The 24,358-nt window shown below is 44.8% G+C and overlaps 1 protein-coding gene across 3 annotated transcripts in view; it reads right to left on the reverse strand.

Annotated features, from left to right (window-relative positions):
* ZMAT4 (zinc finger matrin-type 4) overlaps positions 1-24,358 on the reverse strand; it is a 376,376-nt gene that overhangs the window by 280,893 nt on the left and 71,125 nt on the right. For all 3 annotated transcript variants that reach the window (NM_001076943.1, XM_059882307.1, XM_024986304.2), the window contains 1 exon segment: positions 19,181-19,286. In NM_001076943.1, the coding sequence (NP_001070411.1) occupies positions 19,181-19,282 (102 nt within the window). In that variant the 5' untranslated portion in view covers positions 19,283-19,286.

The following is a 24,358-nucleotide window of genomic DNA, read 5'->3' on the forward strand; positions in this document are numbered from 1 at the left end:
CCTTTCTAATGGTTGACAATGCAGTTGTATAAAGCCGAAGACTCACCTTGACTTATTGACACAGCTGAGTTTTAAGTGACACTGCTCAACCCAAGAGGGAATGCACCACTCTGCAAAAAAAAAAGTGCTCAGCCTCACTCGATAAACGGGAAGGAGAGGTACGAGCTACAGTTACAAAGCCACGTTAGACATTCTCACCCAGGGGAGCAGACAAAAGAAAAGCATGGAATAGGCAAGAAAATCAGTAAAGAGGGAAAATCAAAGACCAAAACTGTAAGTGAGGAGGCCAGGAAAAAATTACCTTCTCTAGGGCATTTATCCTGCATATCAATTAATTAAAAAAAATAACAACTGGCATTCATTATGACCCTCTAGGTTCAAATACAGTGAGAGGGGGAGAAGAAATTAAAAGCATAACCCTTGATCCTCATCACAATTCCAATTTAGTTGAAGAGAAGTGATTAAAACTTGACAGAAGAATAGAAGGGAATAAATAATCATCAAGAATTAAATTACCCAGCAGTTGTATATGGACTCAAAGGTTCTGTGTTTATTAACCTGTTACTGACCAGAGACATATTAATGCCACAGGTATTAGTTTCTGCAAAAAATCCCCTGGTCAATAATGTGTTGAGTTACATTTCACTGAAACTGTAATGTAAATTGAATAAGTGGATAGATACCCCTGCTTTAAGATGACTTGATACTGTAAAGGTACCCATTCTGTTGAAATTCACTCTTCAGTGTGATGGAATTCCAGTCAAAATTTCAACTGAGTGTGTGCACTGAGTCAAGCATGAATATGAACAGCACAGCGGGACACTGCATAACTAGCCAAGACAGCTCTGCAATGAAAGAGGAAAGAGGTGTGTCTGGTCCCTCTCAGATATTAAGACATGACACCAAGTCACAGTAATTAAATCCTGTACTGACTGACCTGGATAGACAGAACCATGGGGCAGAATAGAAAGGTCTGGTTTGGAGACAAGCATGTGTGGAAAATGAACAGATGATAAAGGTGACACCAACCACATCACAAAGACTATAAAGAAAGCTGAGCACTGAAGAATTGATGCTTCTGAACTGTGGTGCAGGAGAAGACTCTTGAGAGTCCCCTGGACAGCAAGGAGATTCAACCAGTCCATCCTAAAGGAGACCAGTCCTGAATATTCATTGGAAGGATGGATGTTGAAGCTGAAACTCCAATACTTTGGCCACCTCATGCGAAGAACTGACTCATTGGAAAAGACCCTGATGCTGGGAAAGATTGAAGGCAGGAGGAGAAGGGGACGACAGAGGATGAGATGGTTGGATGGCATCACTGACTTGATGGACCTGAGTTTGAGCAAGTTCCGGGAGTTGGTGATGGACAGGGAAGCCTGGCGTGCTGCAGTCCATGGGGTCCCAAAGAGTGGACACAAATGAGCAACTGAACTGAACTGAACCACACCATGGGGAATGAATGGACTGTAGATGGTGGTAAGAAGAGTGGTTCACTGTATGGAGGAAAACCAAAGTTAATTCGCACCTTATACACTACACAAAGGTAGACTCCAAATAGAGATAAAGGCATGAATGTGAAAACAGAAGTGTCAAATTAATAGGAGCTGGGATACTTAATGCTTTTGTGACCAATCAATAAAGAATTTCTTAAGGAAAACACAGAGGAAAAAGTTTATTAAATGTATCACGTAAAAATTAACAAGTTCAAGAAATAAAATTAACAAAGGACATGAAGAGCAGACATAAGAAGAAGATGACTGAATATATGTTATGTGCATGAGCGCTACATTATGCCCAACTCCTTGCAACCCCAGAGACTGTAGACTGCCAGACTTCTCTGTCCAAGGGACTTTCCAGGCAAGAATACTGGAGCGGGTTGCCATTTCCTTCTCCAGGGGATCTTCCTGATCCAAGAATAGAACCTGTGTCCCCAGTGTCTCCTGCATTGGCAGGCAGATGACTGAATGGGATAAGGTATTTCCAATGTCCAAACCCAAGGAGGAATATATGAGGAAATCAAAAAGAAAAATACAGGAATACCGACAGGAAAATTGACAATAGGAAAAGCAATCAGCAACAAGAAAAGGAAAGCAAAAGGGCTAATCGAAAGTTTGTGAATCTGTTTGTGTTTTTTGTAATTCATTTCTATCGAAAAATGTCTAAATATCTTTTTAGATTCTGCATATAAGGGATGTCATATGCTATTTCTCTTTCTCTGCCTGACTTCAGTAGAACAGTTTCTCAAAGACTTAGAGAACAAACTTGCATGGGGCGGGGGAGGAGATTGGAGCTAGGAATAGTTAGGAAGCTTGGGATGGACATGTACACACTGCTACATTTTAAATGGATAACCAACAGGGCCCTACAGAGCACAGGGAACTCTGCTCAATGTTCTGTGATTGGCTGAACAGGAGGGGAGTCTGGGGGAGAATGGATACATGTATGTGTATGGCTGAATCCCTTTGCTGCTCACTCCAATATAAAATAAAAAGCTTTTTTTATAAAGCTGTTATAACAGCTAGAAAAAAGAATAATTAATTGTGGTAGAGGTCTATTTAATTCCATCTATAAAATTAGTCTTAAAAAATAGAGAATCTTCCAGGAAAAATTAATTTAATAAAATGACTTAAGAAAATCAGCAAAAGCTGAATAGAGCAATAATCATTCATAGCCAAGAAGTGGAAGGTTACCAAATCATTATTTAAAAAAAGAAAAACCTTCAGAATGAATTTTTTCTATTAGTTCTTTCAAATTATCAAGGAAATGCATCTTTTGTGCACAGAAAACTAGTAAAGAACATAGCCGAACATGAAATTGATGCTGAATTGTACTGAGTGCATTTTTCACTATCCACTGATATTATTTTTCTCTGAGCCTATTGATTTGATTTCTGCCATTTAATAAAAATTCTAATACTTTTGTATTTTTAAAAAGAGCTAGAATGTATACAAACATTGTTCAAACTTTATAATAATTAGAGAAATGCAATTTCATATGACAAGATATCACATAGCAACTAGATTAGAACAAAATGAGAAAGCCAGACAAAGCCAGTTATTGTCAGAAATGTGGCTACGGGAACCATAGCATGCCAACTCTTCCCTGAGTGAGGCTCAGTCAAAGAGATAACAGGGCTTCTGAGGCACAAGGGCCCTTTAGGCCTGCACGTGCAGCTCAGAAAGATGCCCACGCAGCTCCTTTAGGAAATGTGGTTCAGAATGTTTGTCCACCATCGCCTGTGTGCATGGGGGACTGGAAGCAATCTAGGTATCCATCCCTGAAGGAACGGAAAAGTCAAAATATGAGAGATGCTCACTAAAGAGTGTCGAGCAGCAGGAAGAGGGAAGATATTAGACATACATGTAGCAACACAGATGATACTTAAAAGCATCCTGCTGAATGTAAGAGCAAGAGAAAAATGAAGCTCACTCCTTAATGCCATTAAAAATATTTGCCTGCACCGTGCATTACGTCTTCCTTCCAAAGACCGCAATACAGAAGAGGAGGAAAGAGTAAATTTGCGGTGGAGAAATATACGAACAGTATCCAGAGCCAGGACCTCAAGGTCACCATCACCAGGGATGCAGCCACTTGATGACCAGACACTGGAAATGATGTGATGAGCACAGCACTTCACCTCTGGGATCGTCCCCACCAAGAACCCAGCAACCACTCTCATCATGAGAAGCTCAGCAAACAAACAGCCACTGACGGTCCTTCTACTAAACGTCTGGCCCGGAACCCTAAAAATGATCAAGGTCATCAAAAACAGTGAAAGTCAGGGACTTCCCTGGTGGTCCAGTGACTAAGATTCCTTGCTCCAAATGCAAGGGGCCCAGGTTCCATTCCTGGTCAGTGAACCGGATCCCGCACATCACAACTAGGACCCAGGACAGCCAAATAAACACATAATTAAAAAAAAAAGCCAGAGAAACTATGACATCTACAAGAGCCTAAGGACACTCTATGACTAGGTGTAACGTGGAATCCTGGACAGGACCCTAGAGCTGGAAAAGCACATGAGGTAAAAACTAAGGAAATCTGAATAAAGAATGGACTTCACACTTTATAATGCACATTATAAAATAATGATAATGCATCAATCTTAGTCTCTTAGCTGTGACAAAGGTACCATAGTAACTCAAGATGTTAGTAGCAGGGGAGATGGGGTCAGGGTACACAACAGCACTGAATACTATATTTGCAACTTTCCTATAAATCTAAAACTATGTTAGAATAAAAATTACACTAAACTACACAGAGCAGCACTATTTACAATAGCCAAGACAAAGAAGCAACCTAAATGTCTATAAACAGAGGAATGGATCAAGAAGACATGTACATACACAGTGGAATATTGTGTGTGCTCTGCTCAGTCATTCAGCCGTGTCTGACTCTTTGCGACCCCATGGACTGTTGCCCACCAGGCTCCTCTGTCCATGGGACTTTCCAGGCAAGAATACTGGAGTGGGTTGCCATTTCCTACTCCAGGGGACCTTCCTGACCCAGGGACTGAACCCACATCTCTTGCCATCTCCTGTATTGGCAGGTGGGCTCTTTTCCACTGTGCCACCTGGGAAGACCACCCAATGGAATATTACTCAGCCATAAAAGGAAAGAAATAGTGCCATTTGCAGAGATGTGGATGGACCTAGAACCTGTCATATAGAGTGAAGTAAGTCAGAAAGAGAGACACAAATATCATACAATATCACTTAAATGTGGAATCTAGAATGCTGGTACCGATGAACCTACTGACAAAGCAGAAATAGAGACAGACATAGAGAACAAGCGTGTGGACTCCAAGGAGGGGAAGGGGGTGGGGTGGGACGAGCTGGGAGATTGGGATTGACATCTACACACTGTTGATACTATCTCTAAAATCGATAACTAATGAGAACCTACTGTGCAGCACAGGGGACTCTCCCCAGTGCTCTGTGGTGACCTAGATGAGAAGGAAATCCAAAAGAAGAGGAGATGGGTATACATGAATAGCGACTCACTTTGTTGTACAGAAGAAACTAACACAACACTGAAAGCAGCTATACTCCAGTAATAATTAACTAAAAAAATACACAAGTAAATAAAATATACACACCCACAAGACAATCTACATTTCAAAGAACAGATACAAATAAAACCACATGTCAACCCTAATAAAACGGTTACCAGTGTGGATGCAGGGGAAGTGGGCATAAGAAGTGTGGGTGAAAGGAGAGAGGATGCCTAGCCTTCTCAGAGTAAGAGGGGGAACTAAATTCTGGACTCTGGACAGGTGCCCGGGTGAAGCGATGTAGCTAAGATTATCTTAGCAGCCTCTGACCCTGAGAACACCAGAAGCCCTCTTTCTACCTCAGGGCAGCTCTGCCTGTTCTGAAGATGAGCCAAGTGAACTCACTCCACCAGTACGAAGTGGAGAATTTAGCAGGTGGGCCATGAGGGAGCATGAAAGTTTCCACCAAGTTGAAAAAGAAGCTGCTGCTTTAAAGCAAGGAACAGAATCCCATAGAATCCCCCAGGTTAAACCCGGGGGCTGCTTTAGGGCCCAGGGAAACTGGCGAGGAAGATGAGAGATACCATCAAGGGCCAAACCTGGAGGGGTTTCGTTTCCAGAAGGGACACGTACTACCGGTAAGTTGGTAGCTACAAGGAATTAATGAAAACAGGGGTTAAGTCAGATTTATGGAACTGGAAGATGGGCAAACATCCCTAGGGAAGGGCAAAAGTTCGGGACTGCAAGGCCAGCGCAGGACGAGGAGGATTTGTAGCAGAGACAGAAAGGAGTTCTACTCTATTTTCCCTATTGTCTCAGTGAAATCTACCACTTGGCAGCTGCCTGTAGGTTTTTCAAGGTGAGGGCAGGGCTGTTTCTATATCTGAATCAGTGGAGTGTGTGGACAGGAGAGGTTTCCCAGCAGCTGGCATCGTGGAGGCACTGACCTCCCCAGAGGCCAGGGAACCTGAAGGATGGGGCGGTGAGCAAGGGGCTGCAGACAGGAGGGGACAGTTTGAAGGCGGCAGGGGTCCTGCCTGAGTAGGTGGAGCTATGTCTTTGTAATGATGATCCTTGGGGAAAGGGATGGAATTCAAAGTTAGATGGAATTCAATGTTACAAAAATGCCACTCAAAATTAAAGCATCTTAAGAAAAGCCTAAATAAACTGAGGAAGGCTCAAGTCATGGGTGATGCCCTCAGCACCTTCTCCAAACATCAGAAGAAACGCGGGCAAAACACATAGCTTAGAGCAAGGCTCCAACACACTCCCTTAGGTCATCAACCTTTAAGAATCCCCTGCCTGCTAATAATATCTTCTTTAAAAACTGGCAAGCCCGGGAACTTTCCTGGTGGTCCAGTGGTTAAGAATCTGCCTTGCAGTGCATGGGACATGGGTTTGATCCTTGGTCGGGGAACTAAGATCTCACAGGCTGCAGAGCAGCTGAGCCCACGCAATGCAACTAGAAAGACAGTCCGTGAGCCAAAACAAAAGACCCTGAAAGACATAACTAAGACCCAATGCAGTTAAAATAATAATAATAATAAGGTAAATAAATAAATATTTCTAAAAATCCACAAGCCCAGATGGTTCAGTGACTCGGCAGTCAGAAATTCATATGCTTTTAAGGGAATGCCAAGAATGGAAAACTGGAAGAAAACATGTCACTGTCAACAGCCAGTCAGTAGGAGCCAGGATCCGAAAAGTAACTGACATTCGCTTCACGCACCGAGGGTGCACGGAGAGCATCTTCCTGCTACCAGAGTTTTATCAAGGCTGCCAAGGAGTCATCAGTCAATTCAGTCAGATGTTTTCTTTACAAGTGGTGATATCATATCAGGAGAATCTAAGCCACAATTAAAACGGATGAAACATGGAGTCTCTAGCATGCGTTTGTGGCAAGTAAATGAAAGGAAAAATTAAATTGCAGCAACATGATGGACCTAGAGATTGTCATATGAGAGAAACAGGCCAAAGACAAATATCAGATGATATTATTTGTATGTGGGAATCTTAAAAAGCTGGTACAAATGAACTTATTTACAAAACAGAAATAGAGTCACAGATGTAGAAAACAAACTTACGGTTACGGAGGGGTGGTGCAGGGAGGGGAAGTGGGGGTGGGGAGAAATTGGGAGCTTGGGATTGACATATGAACACTGCTATGTATAAAACAGATAAGTAATAACGAGCTACTATACAGCACAGGGAACGCTACTCAATACTCTGTAATGGCCTATGTGGGAACAGAATCATAAAAAGAGAGAATATATGCATATGCGGGCTTCCCTGGTGACTCAGACGGTAAAGAGTCTGCCTGCCATGCGGGAGACCTAGATTCGATCCCTGGGTCAGGATGATGCCCTGAAGGAGGTCATGGCAACCCACTTCATGGACAGAGGAGCCTGGTGGGCTGCCGTCCATGGGGTGGCAAAGAGTCAGATGTGACTAAATGACTACGCACAACAGAGCACATATGTACCTGCGTTAATATAACTGATAAACTCTGCTGTATACCTGAAACTAATACAAGACTGTAAATCAACTATACTCCAATAAAAATTTTTTTAAAATTAAGTTGCTTGGACCTCCCTGGTGGATCAGACAGTAAAGCGTCTGTCTACAATGCAGGAGACCTGGGTTCCATCCCTGGGTCTGGAAGATCCGCTGGAGAAGGAAATGGCAATCCACTCAAGTACTACTGCCAGGAAAATCCCATGGACAGAGGAGCCTGGTAGGCTATAGTCCATGGGGTCACAAAGAGTCGGACACGACTGAGTGACTTCACTTTCACTTTCACTTTCTTTGATATGCATAAAAGAAAAGAAAGTAGAAAGTGAAGTCGCTCAGTCATGTCTGACTCTTTGCGACCCCATGGACTGTAGAAAGAAAATCAGTCACCTCTGATTCTTCTGAGATGGAGAGTTTGGGAGTTGAGAGATGGGAATAAGTGTAAGAATCTTCATATTATATACCCTTCCACATTTTAAAGAAGTTGAGCCCTATAATTTGTCCCCTTCTTCCAAAAAAATAAATAAAATGTTAAAAATTAAGATTAAATATTAATACGTTTATCCCCTGCTATTTTCCTCAAAGACTTTAAGAAGTCATATCAAAACAACATCCACCTCTAATGCAAAAGGATGAAACAAATAATTGAGAGGCACAGATTTAAAATAAATCAGGGAAAAGAGCAGCATAGCATACGGGGTAAAGTGAGTACGAGAAAGGCTCTCACAGAATCCTGTTGCTGGACGTGGCCTTGAATTTGGTGGATAAAGCAAACCATGAAACAAGATGAGAGTTGAGGGGCAGGTGACAAAGCAGCCTCTCAAGCAGAAGAACTAGGGAGAGCAAAGAGAAATTTCTCTCAAACATCCACCTTTAGCAGATGGTGAACCCCAGGCAGATCCCTAACGTCTGCCTGCAGACGGAGAGCCGCCCCTCTGGGATGGCTCCCAGAACCTTGAGTGTGGGGTGAGTGGGCTGCTCACCACCCAGGGGGCCCAGAGCTCAGAGCCTGGGAGACCTGATGGGGGGCCGAAAAGGCAGAGCAGAGGCGGGGAGCACCCTACAATCAGACACACCGCTCAGAACACAGGCTCCAAACTCCAACTAAGAACAAGATGATGGAGGACTAGGTGGACACGGAGTACATCTCTCCATGGATACATCAGGAGTACACCTTCAGACACAGAAGTGCATGCGGGACACCAGCTGAGAACAGACGTGGGTACCAAACTCCAACTAGACCATCTCTGTGCTTGGCCAATTAAGTCAGAGGAGCTGGAGAAAACGTTCTCGGTTAATAGCGTTTTATTCCTTTGTCTCTTAAATGACACACGGTAGCTTCAGCTTTCCACGCAGCCTGGAAATGAAGTCGGCATCCAGTTCACAGCGGCCCCCGGGCACTTGATTCCCGGAGTGGTCTCCTATGCCTCTGTTTGCCCAAAGCACTCCCTGGGGGATGCGCAGCCTATCTTCCCTTCCTCTTTCTTCTCCTGCCCACTCTCCACCCCCAGCAAACCCACAGCAGGCCCAAACCACCAAGCCCGCTCTAGCATCACACGCGCGTCGTGCACAGAGGCGATGCTGCATGTTCACCAGACAGGCTTCACGTTCCTCCTGGGCACCCAGCTCAACCACCTTGCCCAGCCTCGCATGCAGACAGAAGAAGAGACAGGACTGAACTCCGGCCAGTAGAAGGTGAGTGGGTGTGGCATTGTCACTGGCAGGGCTGGCCCCTAAAATGTCCTGCAGAGTCACCCACATTGTCTTTCGGTTCCCCAGATGCCAGCTGGACTTGGATACTCAGAGCAACTATCTGTCATCTTTGTCAGGAGCCAAGATGGTGGTGCCTCGGTCAACCTTAGTCCTAAATAACTGCATGGTACAGAATGCCCTCTGCTAACCCACAATGGGCTACAACATGGGCAACCATAACATTTATTTCTAAGGTGCTGAGATTTTTGTGACTGCATTTTAGCCTACCTTGCCTAAGATAGAAATGGGGGTTCACCCTTAACAAAACAAAACAAAACAAAACAAACAAACAAAAAAAAATATATATATATATTTAGCACTGGCTTAGCAGGTGGAGAGTTAAGGGGACTTACAGAGTGGATCCAGGTCATTTGTGACAAAATATTGGCAAAGCTACATCCTACAACACCCTGGAGTGCAGACCTGCCTCTGGAGCTTATGATGTAAGAACTGGATGGTTCTGCACTCAGAGGTGGTTAAGATTCTAAAAGAACTAGAAGAGGATGGAAAAAAGAGATTGCCTGGCTAGATGTTACCTTGTTAGAGGAACGGGTAATGTCTACTTGTCTATTATTGATATTTGGGCATGTTTTTTATAAAAGAATCAACTATAAGAGCTATTAATATGATGTGTCACTGATACACTAGCAAATAGAAATCAACTAAATATAGCCATTCCAGAAATTTGAGACCTAGAGAGTTGGAAAAGTCATTTGCTAATTGCTTCTAGTCACTTCAAAGTGAGAGATGTCATTTTTAACCTTTTTTTTTTAAATTGAAGTATAGTTGCTTTACAATATTTTATTAATTTCAGGCGTGCAACACAATGATCTCAGATTTTTATAGCTCATACTCTATTTATGGCTATTATAAAACATAGGCGATGTTCCCTGTGCTGAACAATACATCCTCATAGCTTATTCTCTTCTTTTCACTTGTAGCTTATTTTTTTTTAATTTTGTTTATGTATATATTTTGGCTATGCTGAGACTTCATTGCTGTGCACAGGGCTTCTCTAGTTGCAGTGAATGGGGGCGCCTCTCTAGTTGCAGTGCACAGGCTCCTGATTGCAGGGACTTCGCTTGTTGGGGGCACAGGCTCAGTAGTTGTGCCACAGGAGCTTAGTTGCCCTGTGGCAAGTAGAATCTTCCTGGACCCAGGATCGAACCTGTGTCCCCTGGTAGATTCTTAACCACTAGACCACCAGACGGAGAAGGCAGTGGCACCCCACTCCAGTGCTCTTGCCTGGAAAATCCCATGGATGGAGGAGCCTGGTAGGCTGTAGTCCATGGGGCTGCGAAGAGTCGGACACGACTGAGCGACTTCACTTTCACTTTTCACTTTTCTGCATTGGAGAAGGAAATGGCAACCCACTCCAGTACTCTTGCCTGGAGAATGCCAGGGACGGGGGAGCCTGGTGGGCTGCCATCTATGGGGTCACACAGAGTCGGACACGACTGAAGTGACTTAGCAGCAGCAGCAGCAGACCACCAGAGAAGTCCATTTATTTATTTTATACATAGTAGTTAGTACCTCTTAACCTCCTACCCCTATCATACCCTTCCCTCTTCCCTCTCTGTCATTTTAAAAGGTTGTGTGTGTTGGAGACTCTGTGAGATTTCTCAGTTACACGTTGTGACTCAGGCCTGTGGCAAAAATCAGATTAAGGATGTGGTCTTTCCACCCACTTTCAGATAACCTCAGGGTAGCCACCATTAAACTGAAAAATAGAGGCACAGAGGTGAGGAAGTAATAAAATAAACAGCCTTGAAATTACGCCTAGGAAAAATCGTATAGTTATGACATGCAGAGCTTTCTGAAAGGAAACAAATCAGAAGCCTTCTGTATCACTGAGAGAATTGTATTACTAAAGCCATTATGATCTTGAATTAGAAAAGCTTTGAATGATCTCCAAGCCTTAAATCAATCTCAGGCAGGAAGTGGGCTGTGAATGCTGGCAGTCCCCAAGGAGGATGTGGGATCCAGGATTCATCTCACGTGTAACAAGGAGGACAATGGATGGACAGGGACGTGCTCTGGGGGCAGAGCCAGGGGTCATTGGGGAAAATGAACAAGAAACTCCCTCCCATAGGCAAAGATGGGAATCTATTTGGGCAACTTCCCCCACTCCCTGCAAAGAGAAACTTCCCAATGCCTACACGGAAGGATGCCAACTCTGCTGTGAACTAGTGGTTACTCTTTGCCTTCTTTTCTTCCTTTTTCTGATGGAAAATGTTCTGCTGCCTTCACCACTCTCAAGTGAAGAGGAGAAGAGGTGTCGTTTCTCTTCTGGTCATAGGCTGTCGAGCCAACAGGATTCACATCCACAGCTGATAGGGAGACCCACCCCCCCCCCCTCCTGGAGATCCTGAAATCTGAGCTGTCAGCAGTGACTAGGTAGCACTTGCGGTTTGTTGCCAGGGAGAGGAGATGCGCGTTCTCCACCTGCCACAGGAAGACTGTGATGGTGACCAGAGGGGTTGACGTGGCAAAGATGACCCTAGGTATTTGCTGCTCCCATCTTACTCCCTTGCATGTTTAAAGAGCATTCCCCAACTTCCTCAGAGCTTAAATGGGACCATGTAACTGAGTTCTAGCCAATGGAGTGTGGCCTGGCTTCTAAAGTCCATTGAGCAATGTCATATGCTCTCAGCAAATGAAAACTCATCAACCACCCGCTCTAAACCAATGAGCATTAAGCACAGCATCTGATACCTGCTTTCAGTCAGTGCCCATGTCTTCTGGAGTTGAGTGTGTTCCTTTGCCTTGTATTGTTTATTTCACTGTAGCTTCTCTATTAAGCATGCATTTTATGTGCCCATGAACAATTTTGGCCAATAATAACTGATAAAAGGTAGAATGACCAGACCTGCTGGAATAGACAGTGGAAAAACATAAGAATGGCTACAAATTTCACAAACGCTCAAGACAGTTCCCTGAAATGATCAAGATACCAACTTTGGAGAGTATCAGGCAACCAAAGACATGATGAAAGGTAGTTAAGAGCTGCTTTAACCCCAGCAGATGCACTGATAATTCTATTATTAATAATAAAAGCATCTGGGATAAATTAAGCATGCCGTGACTCCGAGAGATCTGAAGAGAAAACAGAGGTTCTCAATGCACAGTACACAGTAGGCACCTCCACAGGAACAAGAGATAAGGACCTCTTGTTATCCTCCCCCAGTTAGTCCTCGCATCTCCCAGAGCACATCACCAGCATTACCAGGAGAGGTGTGAGGATAAAGGGAGCCCAGTTAGCCTGGCACCTGGCAGGTCCAATGGGCTGCAGAAACAACACACTGGTTCACCCCCAAATCTCATACATGGGTCGGGAGTTGTTTAGGCTGCACGCTCACTCAGGCAATTATCCCGAAGAAGAAGCAAAGTGGAGATGAAGGGGTGAGGAATGAAGAGTGAGGAAGTAACAGAGACGTTGTGCTGTGCTAAGTCACTTCAGTCGTGTCCGACTCTTTGGGACCCCATGGGCTGGAGCCCGCCAGACTCCTCCATCCATGTGATTGTCCAGGCGAGAATACTGGAGTGGGTTGCCATGCCCTCTTCTAGGGTAGCTTCCTGATCCAGGGATCAAACCCATGTCTCTTATGCCTCCTGCACTGGCAGGCAGGTTCTTGACCACTGAGCCACCAGGGAAGCCCCAGATAGAGGCACTGATAGCACCAAAAGGTAAAGACACTAATCAGCACTTATTAGGGACCTCGGGTTTACCCTGTTGGCTCTACCACAAGACACTTATGTCCCATTTACTATTTGACCCGGAGAGACTAGGAAAGCGCCCTCTGGCTATTCCCCACTTTGGACAGAAGCTAGGGAAGGCCAGAGTTGTGTTGGAAGGCCATCAAAGCAGGTGAAACCGAGTAATCTGTTCAGTATGCCCCAGTGCCTGCTGCTACTGACGAGAGAAATACTAGATTCTGACTTTCCTGGGTGAGCTAATGGGGTGCACTTGCCAGAACCCACATTACTACGAGATTCAGAGATGGTTGAAGGCTTTCCCATCAGTTTGGAGAACCGTCTTTCCCGTAACTATGGAACTGTCACCTCTACCTTGAAGGTCGCTCCGAGTACCGAGTGACTTCCAGCCTACAGAGTCACCTCTTCCGGTGTAGCCATCAAGGCTTCTGTGAAACCTGCCCCACCGCCTTCCTCCACCAGTCCCAGCCCAGCCTCTTCATCAACCTCAAAGGGCCCGTGAGCAACAACCACGGGCCAAGTGTGGAAATATTAATAAATTAGAAACACAAGGCGTGACTCCAGTGTGCCCTCAGGAAGCTCACCGTCTTGTTTGGAGGTGCCTCTGAAGCATGGAGTTCACAAAGAATGATTAATTACAACACAAGGGATATTAAGGTTCACAGAACAGACATGCACTCTGGGCTGGCACTGTGATGACCGACTTCCTTGGGTCTGCCTAACAAGAGTTTTCTGTTTCCTTCTAGATCCGAACGTACATCTTTTTCCTTTAGTTTTACTCCAAGAAATAATCCTTCTGCCCTTTTGGCTTCGGTTCTCATAGAGTTGGGATCCTCTTCTTCCTGTACCTAGAAAACCACACCTTCCCTCATGGCCTTACTAGGAAATGATTTTTAACTTCTGTAACATTCAGGTATGTTCATCTGAAAGCTTTCTCTTTCCCCTCTCTGTCTGCACCTACTTGTTTTACTGATTCAGACTATTCAACCAGTGAGAAGAGACAGCATCTAATTATATTTTCTACCGAAACATTAACATGTTATTAATGCTTAGCAAATAAGAGAAGCAATAGTGTCGTTATGTTTCTTCTTTTTTCACTCCCAGAGTTCACATGCGAAAAGAGATCTTAAAAGTATAGCATCCAAGTGCTTGGTCCATTAGACATATATTAGGTTGTTCTGCCCTCCTATACAAAGGTTCAGGCTTTTAAATGGGGCATGAAGCTATTAGCCATTACACATCTGCTGTGTTTTTTCTCTCCAACTTCAGTGGACTGGCACGCTAAGCTCTTGGCAAAACTTACATAAAAAACTGTTCTTTTCTCAACAATACATCTTGACCACCATAAACAAGCTATCATTCAGAAAGGCTCAATTATTTTTTATGCTCTCAAAAACCTGAGAGCCTCAGAAGAGTCCAGGTTCCCTTTCCTTACCTCTTGATCCCACCCTACTTGAAGGTGCTGCCAGCCTCTCTAGCAAAAATCTTTCAGTCCAGTCAGGCTGGTCTCCTTAGGGCTCCTTGGAGATTCCAAGTCCCCTTATTCTAGTAATCACTAAATTTAAACCATCCATCGTGCATGCATGCTCAGCCGTGTCCTACTCCTTGCAACCCCGTGGACTGCAGTCCGCCAGGCTCCTCTGTTCATGCAATTTTCCAGGCAAGAATACTGGAGTGGGTTGCCATTTCCTACTCCAATCCACTGAAGCCTTGGTAATTCATGTCATCCCCCACAAATCTCTCTTGACCATAATAGATCTTGGTGATGACTCACCCTTTTGAATTTGGAATTTGCGAAGATCCAAAAATTTAACAGCACCACACAGCATACGTATCACAAACCCAAATGGACACAAGAATGGACACTTTGTTTATATTAAATTAGATCAGCCTCTCCCTAGGAGCAGAATCTACAGGTTCTGTTCTTGGTATCACACACACAGGTACCACACCAAAGTATTCATAGCTTTTCCTTCCAGTGGAGTTTATGAGCTTCTTAGGGGCAGAGACTACTCCTGATATAACCCAGAACCCCTGTGATAGCAAACACTAAGAGCGCTGGGCACGCAGAAATACACAGTACATTGTCACTGACTGGCCCCATAGAGGGCTGGGAATGCGATCTGGTCAAACGGACAGTAAAATCATACTCAAGCAAAAAATCAGTGATAGAGTATTGAGAGTAAATGTGACCACATGGCCAATGTGAGTTTGAGGACTATAACAAACATGACCCTAGGGGGTCTTCCTAGAACAGACCCCCGGCCACGTCCTCTGCCTGCCTTTTGTCTGTAGAAAAATTTTAGTCAAAGAATAAATTTAATCAGAGAAGTGAGAAAATGCAGAAAGGAAAATAGTCAAGCAAAACAAAATAATAATATGTTAGCCAATAAACAAAGGCAAGGAACTTAGTTCTTCCTCAAGGGCTACAGATAACGCTGTCACCCATGCCCTTTGAGCTGTTTTGCAGACAATGAAACCCCCAGCAGGCGGAAGAAGGCAACTGTCTGCTGCCCACACGGATGCAGATCCTAGACCAATTGGAAGCAGAAGTTGATGATGCTGACTCGCCATGACTTCCTCATCGACCAATCAGAAGAGTGTTCACAAGCTGGCCACGCCCTACTTCTTGAACACTGTGAGACTCCTCAGTACCTGCTCTAGGGCGGACACACCATCTTGAGGGCATTAGCCCGCTGTGGCCCCCAATGTCTGGCAAAACAATCACGCTATTTCTTTCTCAGTTCAGTTCAGTCACTCAGTCGTGTCCGACCCTTTGCAACCCCATGAACCGCAGCACGCCAGGCCTCCCTGTCCATCACCAACTCCCGGAGTTCACTCAGACTCACGTCCATCGAGTCAGTGATGCCATCCAGCCATCTCATCCTCTGTCGTCCCCTTCTCCTCCTGCCCCCAATCCCTCCCAGCATCAGAGTCTTTTCCAATGAGTCAACTCTTTGCATGAGGTGGCCAAAGTACTGGAGTTTCAGCTTTAGCATCATTCCTTCCAAAGAACACCCAGGACTGATCTCCTTTAGAATGGACTGGTTGGATCTCCTTGCAGTCCAAGGGACTCTCAAGAGTCTTCTCCAACACCACACTTCAAAAGCATCAATTCTTCAGCGCTCAGCTTTCTTCACAGTCCAACTCTCACATCCATACATGACCACTGGAAAAACCATAGCCTTGACTAGACAGACCTTTGTTGGCAAAGTAATGTCTCTGCTTTTGAATATGCTATCTAGGTTGGTCATAAATTTCCTTCCAAGGAGTAAGCGTCTTTTAATTTCATGGCCGCAATCACCATCTGCAGTGATTTTGGAGCCCCCAAAAATAAAGTCTGACACTGTTTCCCCATCTATCTGCCACAAAGTGATAGGACCAGATGCCATGATCTTCGTTTTCTGAATGTTGAGCTTTAAGCCAACTTTTTCACTCTCCTCTTTCACTTTCATCAAGAGGCAAACTCCATCTTGGAGATTTAATCCAGCATTGGCGTATACAGGCCAAATTCTGGCCACAAGACTCAACAGAGACCCACTCTATACTCAGTTCCAGCAGAGGGGGTGTGTGGAGGAGGAGGGGATGAATTGCATCACAAAACCTGTTCTCAGACCGCCTTGGGGATCATGTGAGAGGTCATCCTCCTGGAGATGAGGAATGAAGGGTTTCTCCTAACCAAAGCCGGAAGACCAGCTACTACACAAGGTGCGCTTGGTCCTGACTCAGCCAGTTCTGCACCCTCTGCAGCTTTTCAGCTCCTATTTCTCCTGAAGGAAGGGCCCACCGCTGCCTGGAGGCAGGGCACGAACCGTCGCTCAGAGGTCCCATCCCTGGTTAAGTGGAATGCACCTCATGTTGCTCTGATGGTGTGTAACTCTGCTAACTGAAGGTCTACTGTAATTGTTTTCACTTCTCTATCTCACCTGTGCTAAAGGGAAGTGAAGTCAGTCAGTCATGTCCAACTATTTGTGACCCCATGGACTGTAGCTTACTAGGTTCCTCCGTCCATGGAATTCTCCAGGCAAGAGTACTGGAGTTGGTTGCCATTTCCTTCTCCAGGGGATCTTCCCAAACCAGGGATGGAACCCGGGTCTCCATCTGCAAGCAGATGACTTTACTGTCTGAGCCACCGGGGAAGCTTACCTGTGCTACCCGCAACAAATCCTAACACATCTTCTAAACCATTAGATTGGGCCACAGACAGTACAGTGTGGTGAGAGGAAAAGCTGAGTTCAAACAACTAAATCTGTAACTGAGCAGCTAAGATTTTTTTTCCTTTAAAAAGAATTGATGTTTTTGATTTTCTGACATTACCTTTCTAGCTCAGGTAATAACAAAGGAGTGCCTGGACAGGGTCACCAGGTTATTTTTGTAAACAAAAGTTCAGTGAGTGGCTCTGATAGGCCGGCAGACACTGTTCCAGGAATTACGGAAGAGCAGATGAATAAACTCTGTTTCTGGTCATAAGAATCTAGTAGTGAAAGTCCCTCAGTTGTGTCTGACTCTTTCTGACCCCACAACTAGATACAGTCCATGGAATTCTCCAGGCCAGAATACTGGAGTGGGTAGCCTTTCCCTTCTCCAGGGGATCTTCTGAACCCAGGGATCAAACTCAGGTCTCCCGCATCACAGGCAGATTCTTTACCAGCTGAGCCACAAGGGAAGCCCAAGAACACTGGAGTGGGTAGCCTAATCCTTCTCCAGTGGATCTTCCCAACCCAGGAATTGAACTGGGGTCTCCTGCATTGCAGGCAGATTCTTTACCAGCTGAGCTATCAGGGAAGCTCCTTACTAGAATCTACTAAAATGATAAAAAGGGAACCCAAAAGGTCTAATAAAGAGAGAACATAATGGGCTATGGAATTTCAGAGCAGGGACAAATATCCTGAGTTTCCTTCAATGAGGAAATGGAATTAATAAAAAACCATATGTGTTTACAAAGCAATATCTAACGAATTTAGAAATTCATTTCAAAAGATGGCTACCTTCCACTTTAGAGCACCCTTTTGTATTCACATTTTCTTCTTCTTCCACTTGATTGCCTACTGACAAAAGAATATGCTGACTTTTTTTTTTTTGCAGAGGCTGATTTTTTTAAAGTTTTTCTCTGAAGAGCAAGTTTTCTTTGCCATCGTCCAAACACTGCTGCCACAGAGTAGATAATGAGAAACAATGTAATTTTGCATGTTGGGCACACGTTCTAGCTGCCAAAGCATTTGTGCAAATAACCATTTCAAGGGCTCTCATCTGGTCACCACAAAACCCCAAGGAGCACACAGGGGCCAAGGAACGGGTCCGGGGTGTATGCGTGTGCATGCGGTTATTATTGTTTCCCCGTGCTCGGAGGAATCTGAGACTCAGAGGAGCATGGTGAGTGACAGTGACAACTGGCATTTGTCAGATGCGACAGACAAAAAGAAAATTGCTGGCTAAGCCCTCCAATCTAAAATTACTTACAAATTATTACCCTTGAAAGCTCGTGTTCTCACTGATGTGTGTTCTCTTGCACAGCTACAGGCCCTGGGCAGCATCTGGGGGGCCAGGGGCCCCTTTTCTCCACGTGTGCCCCTCATTCCCCCCTCAGAAACAGGTCGATCTCTCTCCTCTGATCCTCTCTTCCCAAAAAAAGGATCAAAAAGCAGCCTTTTGAGCTCCCATCCTTAAAAGTCAAAGCCACTGAGTTATGTCCTTCGAGAATATTTGGACTTTAAAACTCGATTATCTCCCGGCGGGCGATGTCTTTCTGCTGATAAACCCTTTGGGAGCAGCAGCCAGAAGGCGGAAGGATCTGGTGCCGGGCCACTGTGTCCCCTCCAGCAATGGAGAAAGGGCCTCTGAGGTTTCCTTCAAGCGCCAGAGAAGGACAGAGAAGCTGGCGCTAATGCATCCCTGGAAGGAACTTCAGAGATGAGCAGTGACAGGTTCAACGAGCAGAGCAAGCCCACTGGACTCCCAGCGGGGCTGAGATCCAAAGGGAAAAGCTGTACCTGGGAACCACCAGGGGCCTGAAAACGCCATCCCCAGCCCTCTCTGCAACCCCTCACGTGCACCCCTCTCCTGACCTGCTCTCAGACTGTGTGCTCAAGCCCCGTGGTGCTTCAGATCTGCCCCAGGTCCCGAGGCAGAACCCTCAAGCCCCACGACCTTGACTCAGGCTGCTCTTTCCTCCATCTGAACACCCTGAGCGGGAAAAGTTGTTCTTACCTCGTAGTGGGCCACACGCTGAGATTCCGATATCAGCTGTGCACTGCACACCTTGCAGTAACTGTCTGTAAATAAGTCCTGATCAATATCGGAGGACTTCATCAGGCTAAAAGAGAATCAACAGAAAAGAGAGATGAATCCACCGCCATGGTGTTTACGTAGGACACTAAGGGTGTGAAGAAGCCAGGAGCCTGGGACCAGATCCAACAGTGGTCAGCCGGGGAGATCTCCCCCCACCTTCCGGGTGACCATGTCAGTCACCTTTAGAAAGTGCACAGTGGACCATTTTCTCATAAATGGTTGAGAGTAACAGCTTGGCTGGTACTCTGAAAACCTGAAATCTAACTTTAGTTTTCTATGCATGACAAATCAGACTTACGTCTACTGTATTGCTGAGAATTTATGTGAGAAGATATCTTCAAAAATAATTTATATTACCAAAATACTGTAAGTACCCAATATAGCCAAGAGTAAGAACTAGGTTAAATGAATTTTGATACATCAGCTTGCTAGAATACTATATACCTCCCAAATCCAAACTCAGATCAAATGTTTTCATCGAATATTTAGTAAAGTAGGAAAACGTTTATCATTAACAGCAAAAGGCTTACAAACCAGTATGTACAGTATTATACTAATTTCTTTTAAAACATGTAGAGGTGTGCAGAAAAACATTCCAGGAAGTTTTAACAGAATGTTAGTAGCAGCTGTCTTTGGGAGATTATAGATAATGACATGATTTTCTTTCTTCTTAAATTTTCTGCAATGAATATGAATTGCTTTTGTAGTACAATGAAACAGGTTAGCTTTGTCAAGAGCCTTGTACAAACTCAGTCACTCAGTCATGTCTGACTCTTTGTGACCCGATGGACTGTAGCCAGTCAGACTCCTCTGTCCATGGGGATTCTCCAGGCAAGAATGCTGGAGTGGGTTGCCACGTCCTCCTTTAAGGGATCTTCCCAACCCGGGGATCGAACCCAGGTCTCCCACATTATGGGCAGATTCTTTACCATCTGAGCCGCCAGGGAAACCCCAAGGGGCTTTCAAGCAATATCAAATAGAGCTTTGAGTTCAACAGCTATTCTTGGGGGCTTCCCAGGTGGCGCTAGTGGCAAAAAACCTCCTGCCAATGCAGGTTAGAAGTAAAAGACGTGGATTCAATCCCTGGGTCAGTCAGGAAGATCCCCTGGAGGAGGACACAGCAACCACTCCCATATTCTTGCCTGGAGAATCCTGTAGACAGAGGAGCCTGGCAAGCTGCAGTCCTAGGGTCACAGAGTCAGACATGACTGAAGCGACTTAGCATGCATGCATGCACAGGTATACTTAGACAATTAAAAAATAAAATCAGGCTAAACTATTGCTTTCTTCTGCAAGCCTATATCTTATAAAGTGAGGAGCCCTCATGATTCCTACTGACTCGTCTACATGTAGGGCAGAGGAAATTCATAAAAATTATTTCTACCCCTCCACACCACAATTGAACCTGTAAAGGCAAACAAACATCCTCAAATTCCAAACTCTGAATTACAATGCAGCCAGGGACTTCCCTGGAGGTTCAGTGGTTAAGGCTCTGAGCTCCCAATTCAGGGCACACAAGTTCAATCCCTGGTTAGGGAACTAAGATCCCACATACTGCACAGCATGGCAAAAACAATGCAGCCAAGGTTCACAAGTTTGTGCAAGTGATCTGACACAGAAATGTATTACATAGAATATCACCACCCTGGAAATACACGCCTGCACATCATGAGGCTTTTCTCCAACCCAGAGTTTCACTTCCTCTTACCTCCTACCTGCCAGGCGAAGAGTAAGGACTCCGCCAGGTGCCAAGGCCAGAAAAGCCCAGATGGTAGGGGGGGGTGGGCCCCTGGAACTCAGCCTACTCCAACGCCCTCACTGTACACATGAAACTGCCCAAAGCCACATTGCTGATGCTCGGGCACTGGCCCAGCTTCCATGGTTCCAATTCCCACTTTCCAGCTCTATCCCAGGTGGAACACGGCTTGCCAGCTGCATGATACAGATGAGTCACTAAGCCCTGTAGGTCTGTTTTCTTCCTATAAAAATTGAGAAAATACTATTTTCCATGCCTCCTTGGAGAATTGCAGAGAATACCAAAAGAGGAGAAGGTAATATAAACTGTAGAACTCCCTTTGTTTGACAGGGATCACTATCCTATTTTTAATGGCATACCAATGTTGGTAAGATATTGGGCAAGTCTTGATTAATGCAACAAATGAAAGATTGCCGTCCAATTGAAGATATTTTTACAAATCATCTAAATAGTTGGGTCGCTGAGCTTCTCTGGTGGTCCACTGGTTAAAAATCCAGCTGCCAATGCAGGGGACACAGATTCGACCCCTCATCCGGGAAGATTTCACGGGCCTCAGGGCAACCAAGTCTGTGAGCCACAACTACTGAGCTCTCTAGAGCCCATGCTCTGCAACAAAAGATGGCTCCCATTGCCACAACTAGAGAAAGCCCATGTGCAGCTACAAAGACCCTGCACAGCCAGAAATAAATACATAAATAAACAAAATTTAAAAAATAAATACATTTTAAACAAATAAATAAATAGCTGTGTCTCAAGAATAAAATATCTTCCTGAAACAAAAGGCTGCCTGCCTCAGCAACTCCAAAATCCCTTTCTACCTTGACTTTGGCTGCCATGGCCCGTGAGGACATTTGTATTAAGCAACTCAAAAGGATTCAGAGTTTCTGCTGCCAAGAGACAAGAGCACCTGTGGTTTCCAATGCCCCGAGTTTCGACAGTAATGCCAAGGAGTAAGGACGGGTGACTCTCACAGCTGAAATGGACCTGTTATTTCTGGAAGGATCATTCTGGGCAGACAGCCCGGTCAACCTGGAGTTTAGCACCTAGAGTGCCTGGAGGCGCTCTACCTCACATGACAACCTGCTCCAGAGTCTGGCAGCGCTAGTCTCTACGCACTCTTTAGGTTGAATCAAAATCTGTGCCCTTGTACATTCCATTCATTGACTCGGTCTCTGGGAACGATACAGAATAATTCTACTCCCCTTTCTCATGAGGTCCCCTCCTTCAAGCACTGGAGATAGCTCTCTTCCATCTATTCCCAACCCCTGTCCTCCTTTATCATCTCGGTCTGTGTGTATCTTTTTATGGGCCATCTTCAAAGGCAGCGCCAAGAACAGAATGAAACATTCCCAATATGTGGGCAGAGGATCACGAATCCAAATGACCCTCCGAAATATCTACTGTCATTTGCAACGGTCTGTATTCACAGCTTGGAATGCAAATGGAGAGGAGGCGCTTTGATGATGTGAAAATGTAGTACAACATTTTGAAATGTCAAATGGGAAAAGAAAACTTGGGAAGGTGTATTTTGAAGCCAAGCTCCTCTAAGCAGTTGTGTTTAAATATTATCATGTTCCCTGCTATTTCTAATAAAGAAGAGCACAAAAATAGATTCATGGGTGACCTGGTTAATAGGAATCTCCAGACTCACTGCATACTCCCTCCTCATTATACAACCGACTGCAGAAATCAAACAGTGTGAAAGGATATTCAAGGTACATGGAGGACCAAGTGGGGCCCGTAGGAGTCTGAGTCTCGGTAAAGCAGCTGTGCAGCAGAAATAGCTTTAAAGGCAGAATATAAAGTGTGTATACTAAAAAAAATAAATCAAAGGAAGAAGAGAATATCCTGGCTTTTTCCACTGTTTTATATAAGAATATTGACTGAATAAGCCCACATGCAGGAAAAGGACCATAAAGACCCCCCACCCCCGAAATTGACAAGGCCTGGAATAATTTAATTTTCAGTAGGAGACCATCAGGGAACAAGTATCAGTCTAGTCTATGCAGGAGGCCTTTTCTCCAAGAGAACTCTCTCTGTGTTAGTTACTTTAGACGACCAGAAGGTCTGATTTATGATTCAAAAAGTGGAATTCCCAAAGGGGAAACCTGCTACTTGCTCCCCTTCTTCAGGTTGTTTAGAAGAGGATCTTAGCTTCCCTAGCCTTCAGAAGTATAGGAGAGCTGGGAAGAAAAGGTAGGAAAACTTGAAGCTTTCCTTAGCCTTGTCCATGGTGCTGAATCATCGCTAGAGCTGCAACAGAGCTGGACCGTTGATCACTTACTGACCAATCCTACTGGCCCAGAGCCAATGCATGGTGACCCCCAACTCTAAGAACATGCTGACTGTACTGGACTCTGAGGCACTGGGACATTGTGATGGAGGAGAAAAAAGTAAGGAAAGGAAGGAGAGAAGGAGTTTGATTTCCAAGACTTGAAACTGTCCTGAACAAAAGCTTTCTCAGTATTCCCCATCCTGGCACATTTCAAAGCAAACATTGAAGGTTTGAAGAACTTCAACTCTTTACCATTCACAGAGGAAAGTGCTACCTGTATTTTAGGAAAATCAAGGCCCAGAATAGAACTGGAGGCAATATTAGAAGAGGAACATGGTCAGATTCTTCTGTGCTAGCCCAGGTCTCTATAAAGCAACAGACCTACTTAAACATGTATCAGTGACAGTGGAAGGTGGAGGTGAGGGTAATAAAAAAAAAGAAAATACAGAGGGGGAGCTTCTATTTATTCAATAATGGTTTGGAGGGGGGAGCTTTCCTGGTGGCCCAGTGGTTAAGAATCTCCCTTCCAATAAAAGAGACTTGGATTTGATCCCTGGTTGGGGAATTAAGATCCCACATGCTTGGGGTAATGAAGCCTGTGCACTGCAACTAGTGAGCCCACGGGCCACAGCAAGGGAAGCCCAGAATCTGCACACCACAACTAGAGAAAGCCCAGGCACTGCAACGAAGACACAGCACAGCCAAAATTTAAAAATAACCAAATAATGGTGATTGAGCATCCGCTATGTATCAGGATGACATCAGGATAAAAGAAGGCACATTTCCTGTCTTCCAAATCTTTCTGAGCTATTTAATGAGAAGACAGATACCCACCAAATACCTAAAACACAAGCAGCAAGTATAATGGGCTGGTTTAAAAAAAAAAAAAAGCTACAGGATTTAAAGAGATGGGAAGAATCTTAAAGAACTCTTCCAGTTCTATTAGAGTTGAAAATTTGAGAACTGATAGGATTAGAGTGAAGGGAAATGGGTTCCAGCTCGAGCTAATTCTTTTCCCTGGCACGGGGGGGTGGGGGGGGTGGGGGCGGAAATCTTGCTATCAGTT

Source organism: Bos taurus, chromosome 27, assembly GCF_002263795.3.
Source record: "Bos taurus isolate L1 Dominette 01449 registration number 42190680 breed Hereford chromosome 27, ARS-UCD2.0, whole genome shotgun sequence".
Taxonomy (NCBI): domain Eukaryota; kingdom Metazoa; phylum Chordata; class Mammalia; order Artiodactyla; family Bovidae; genus Bos; species Bos taurus.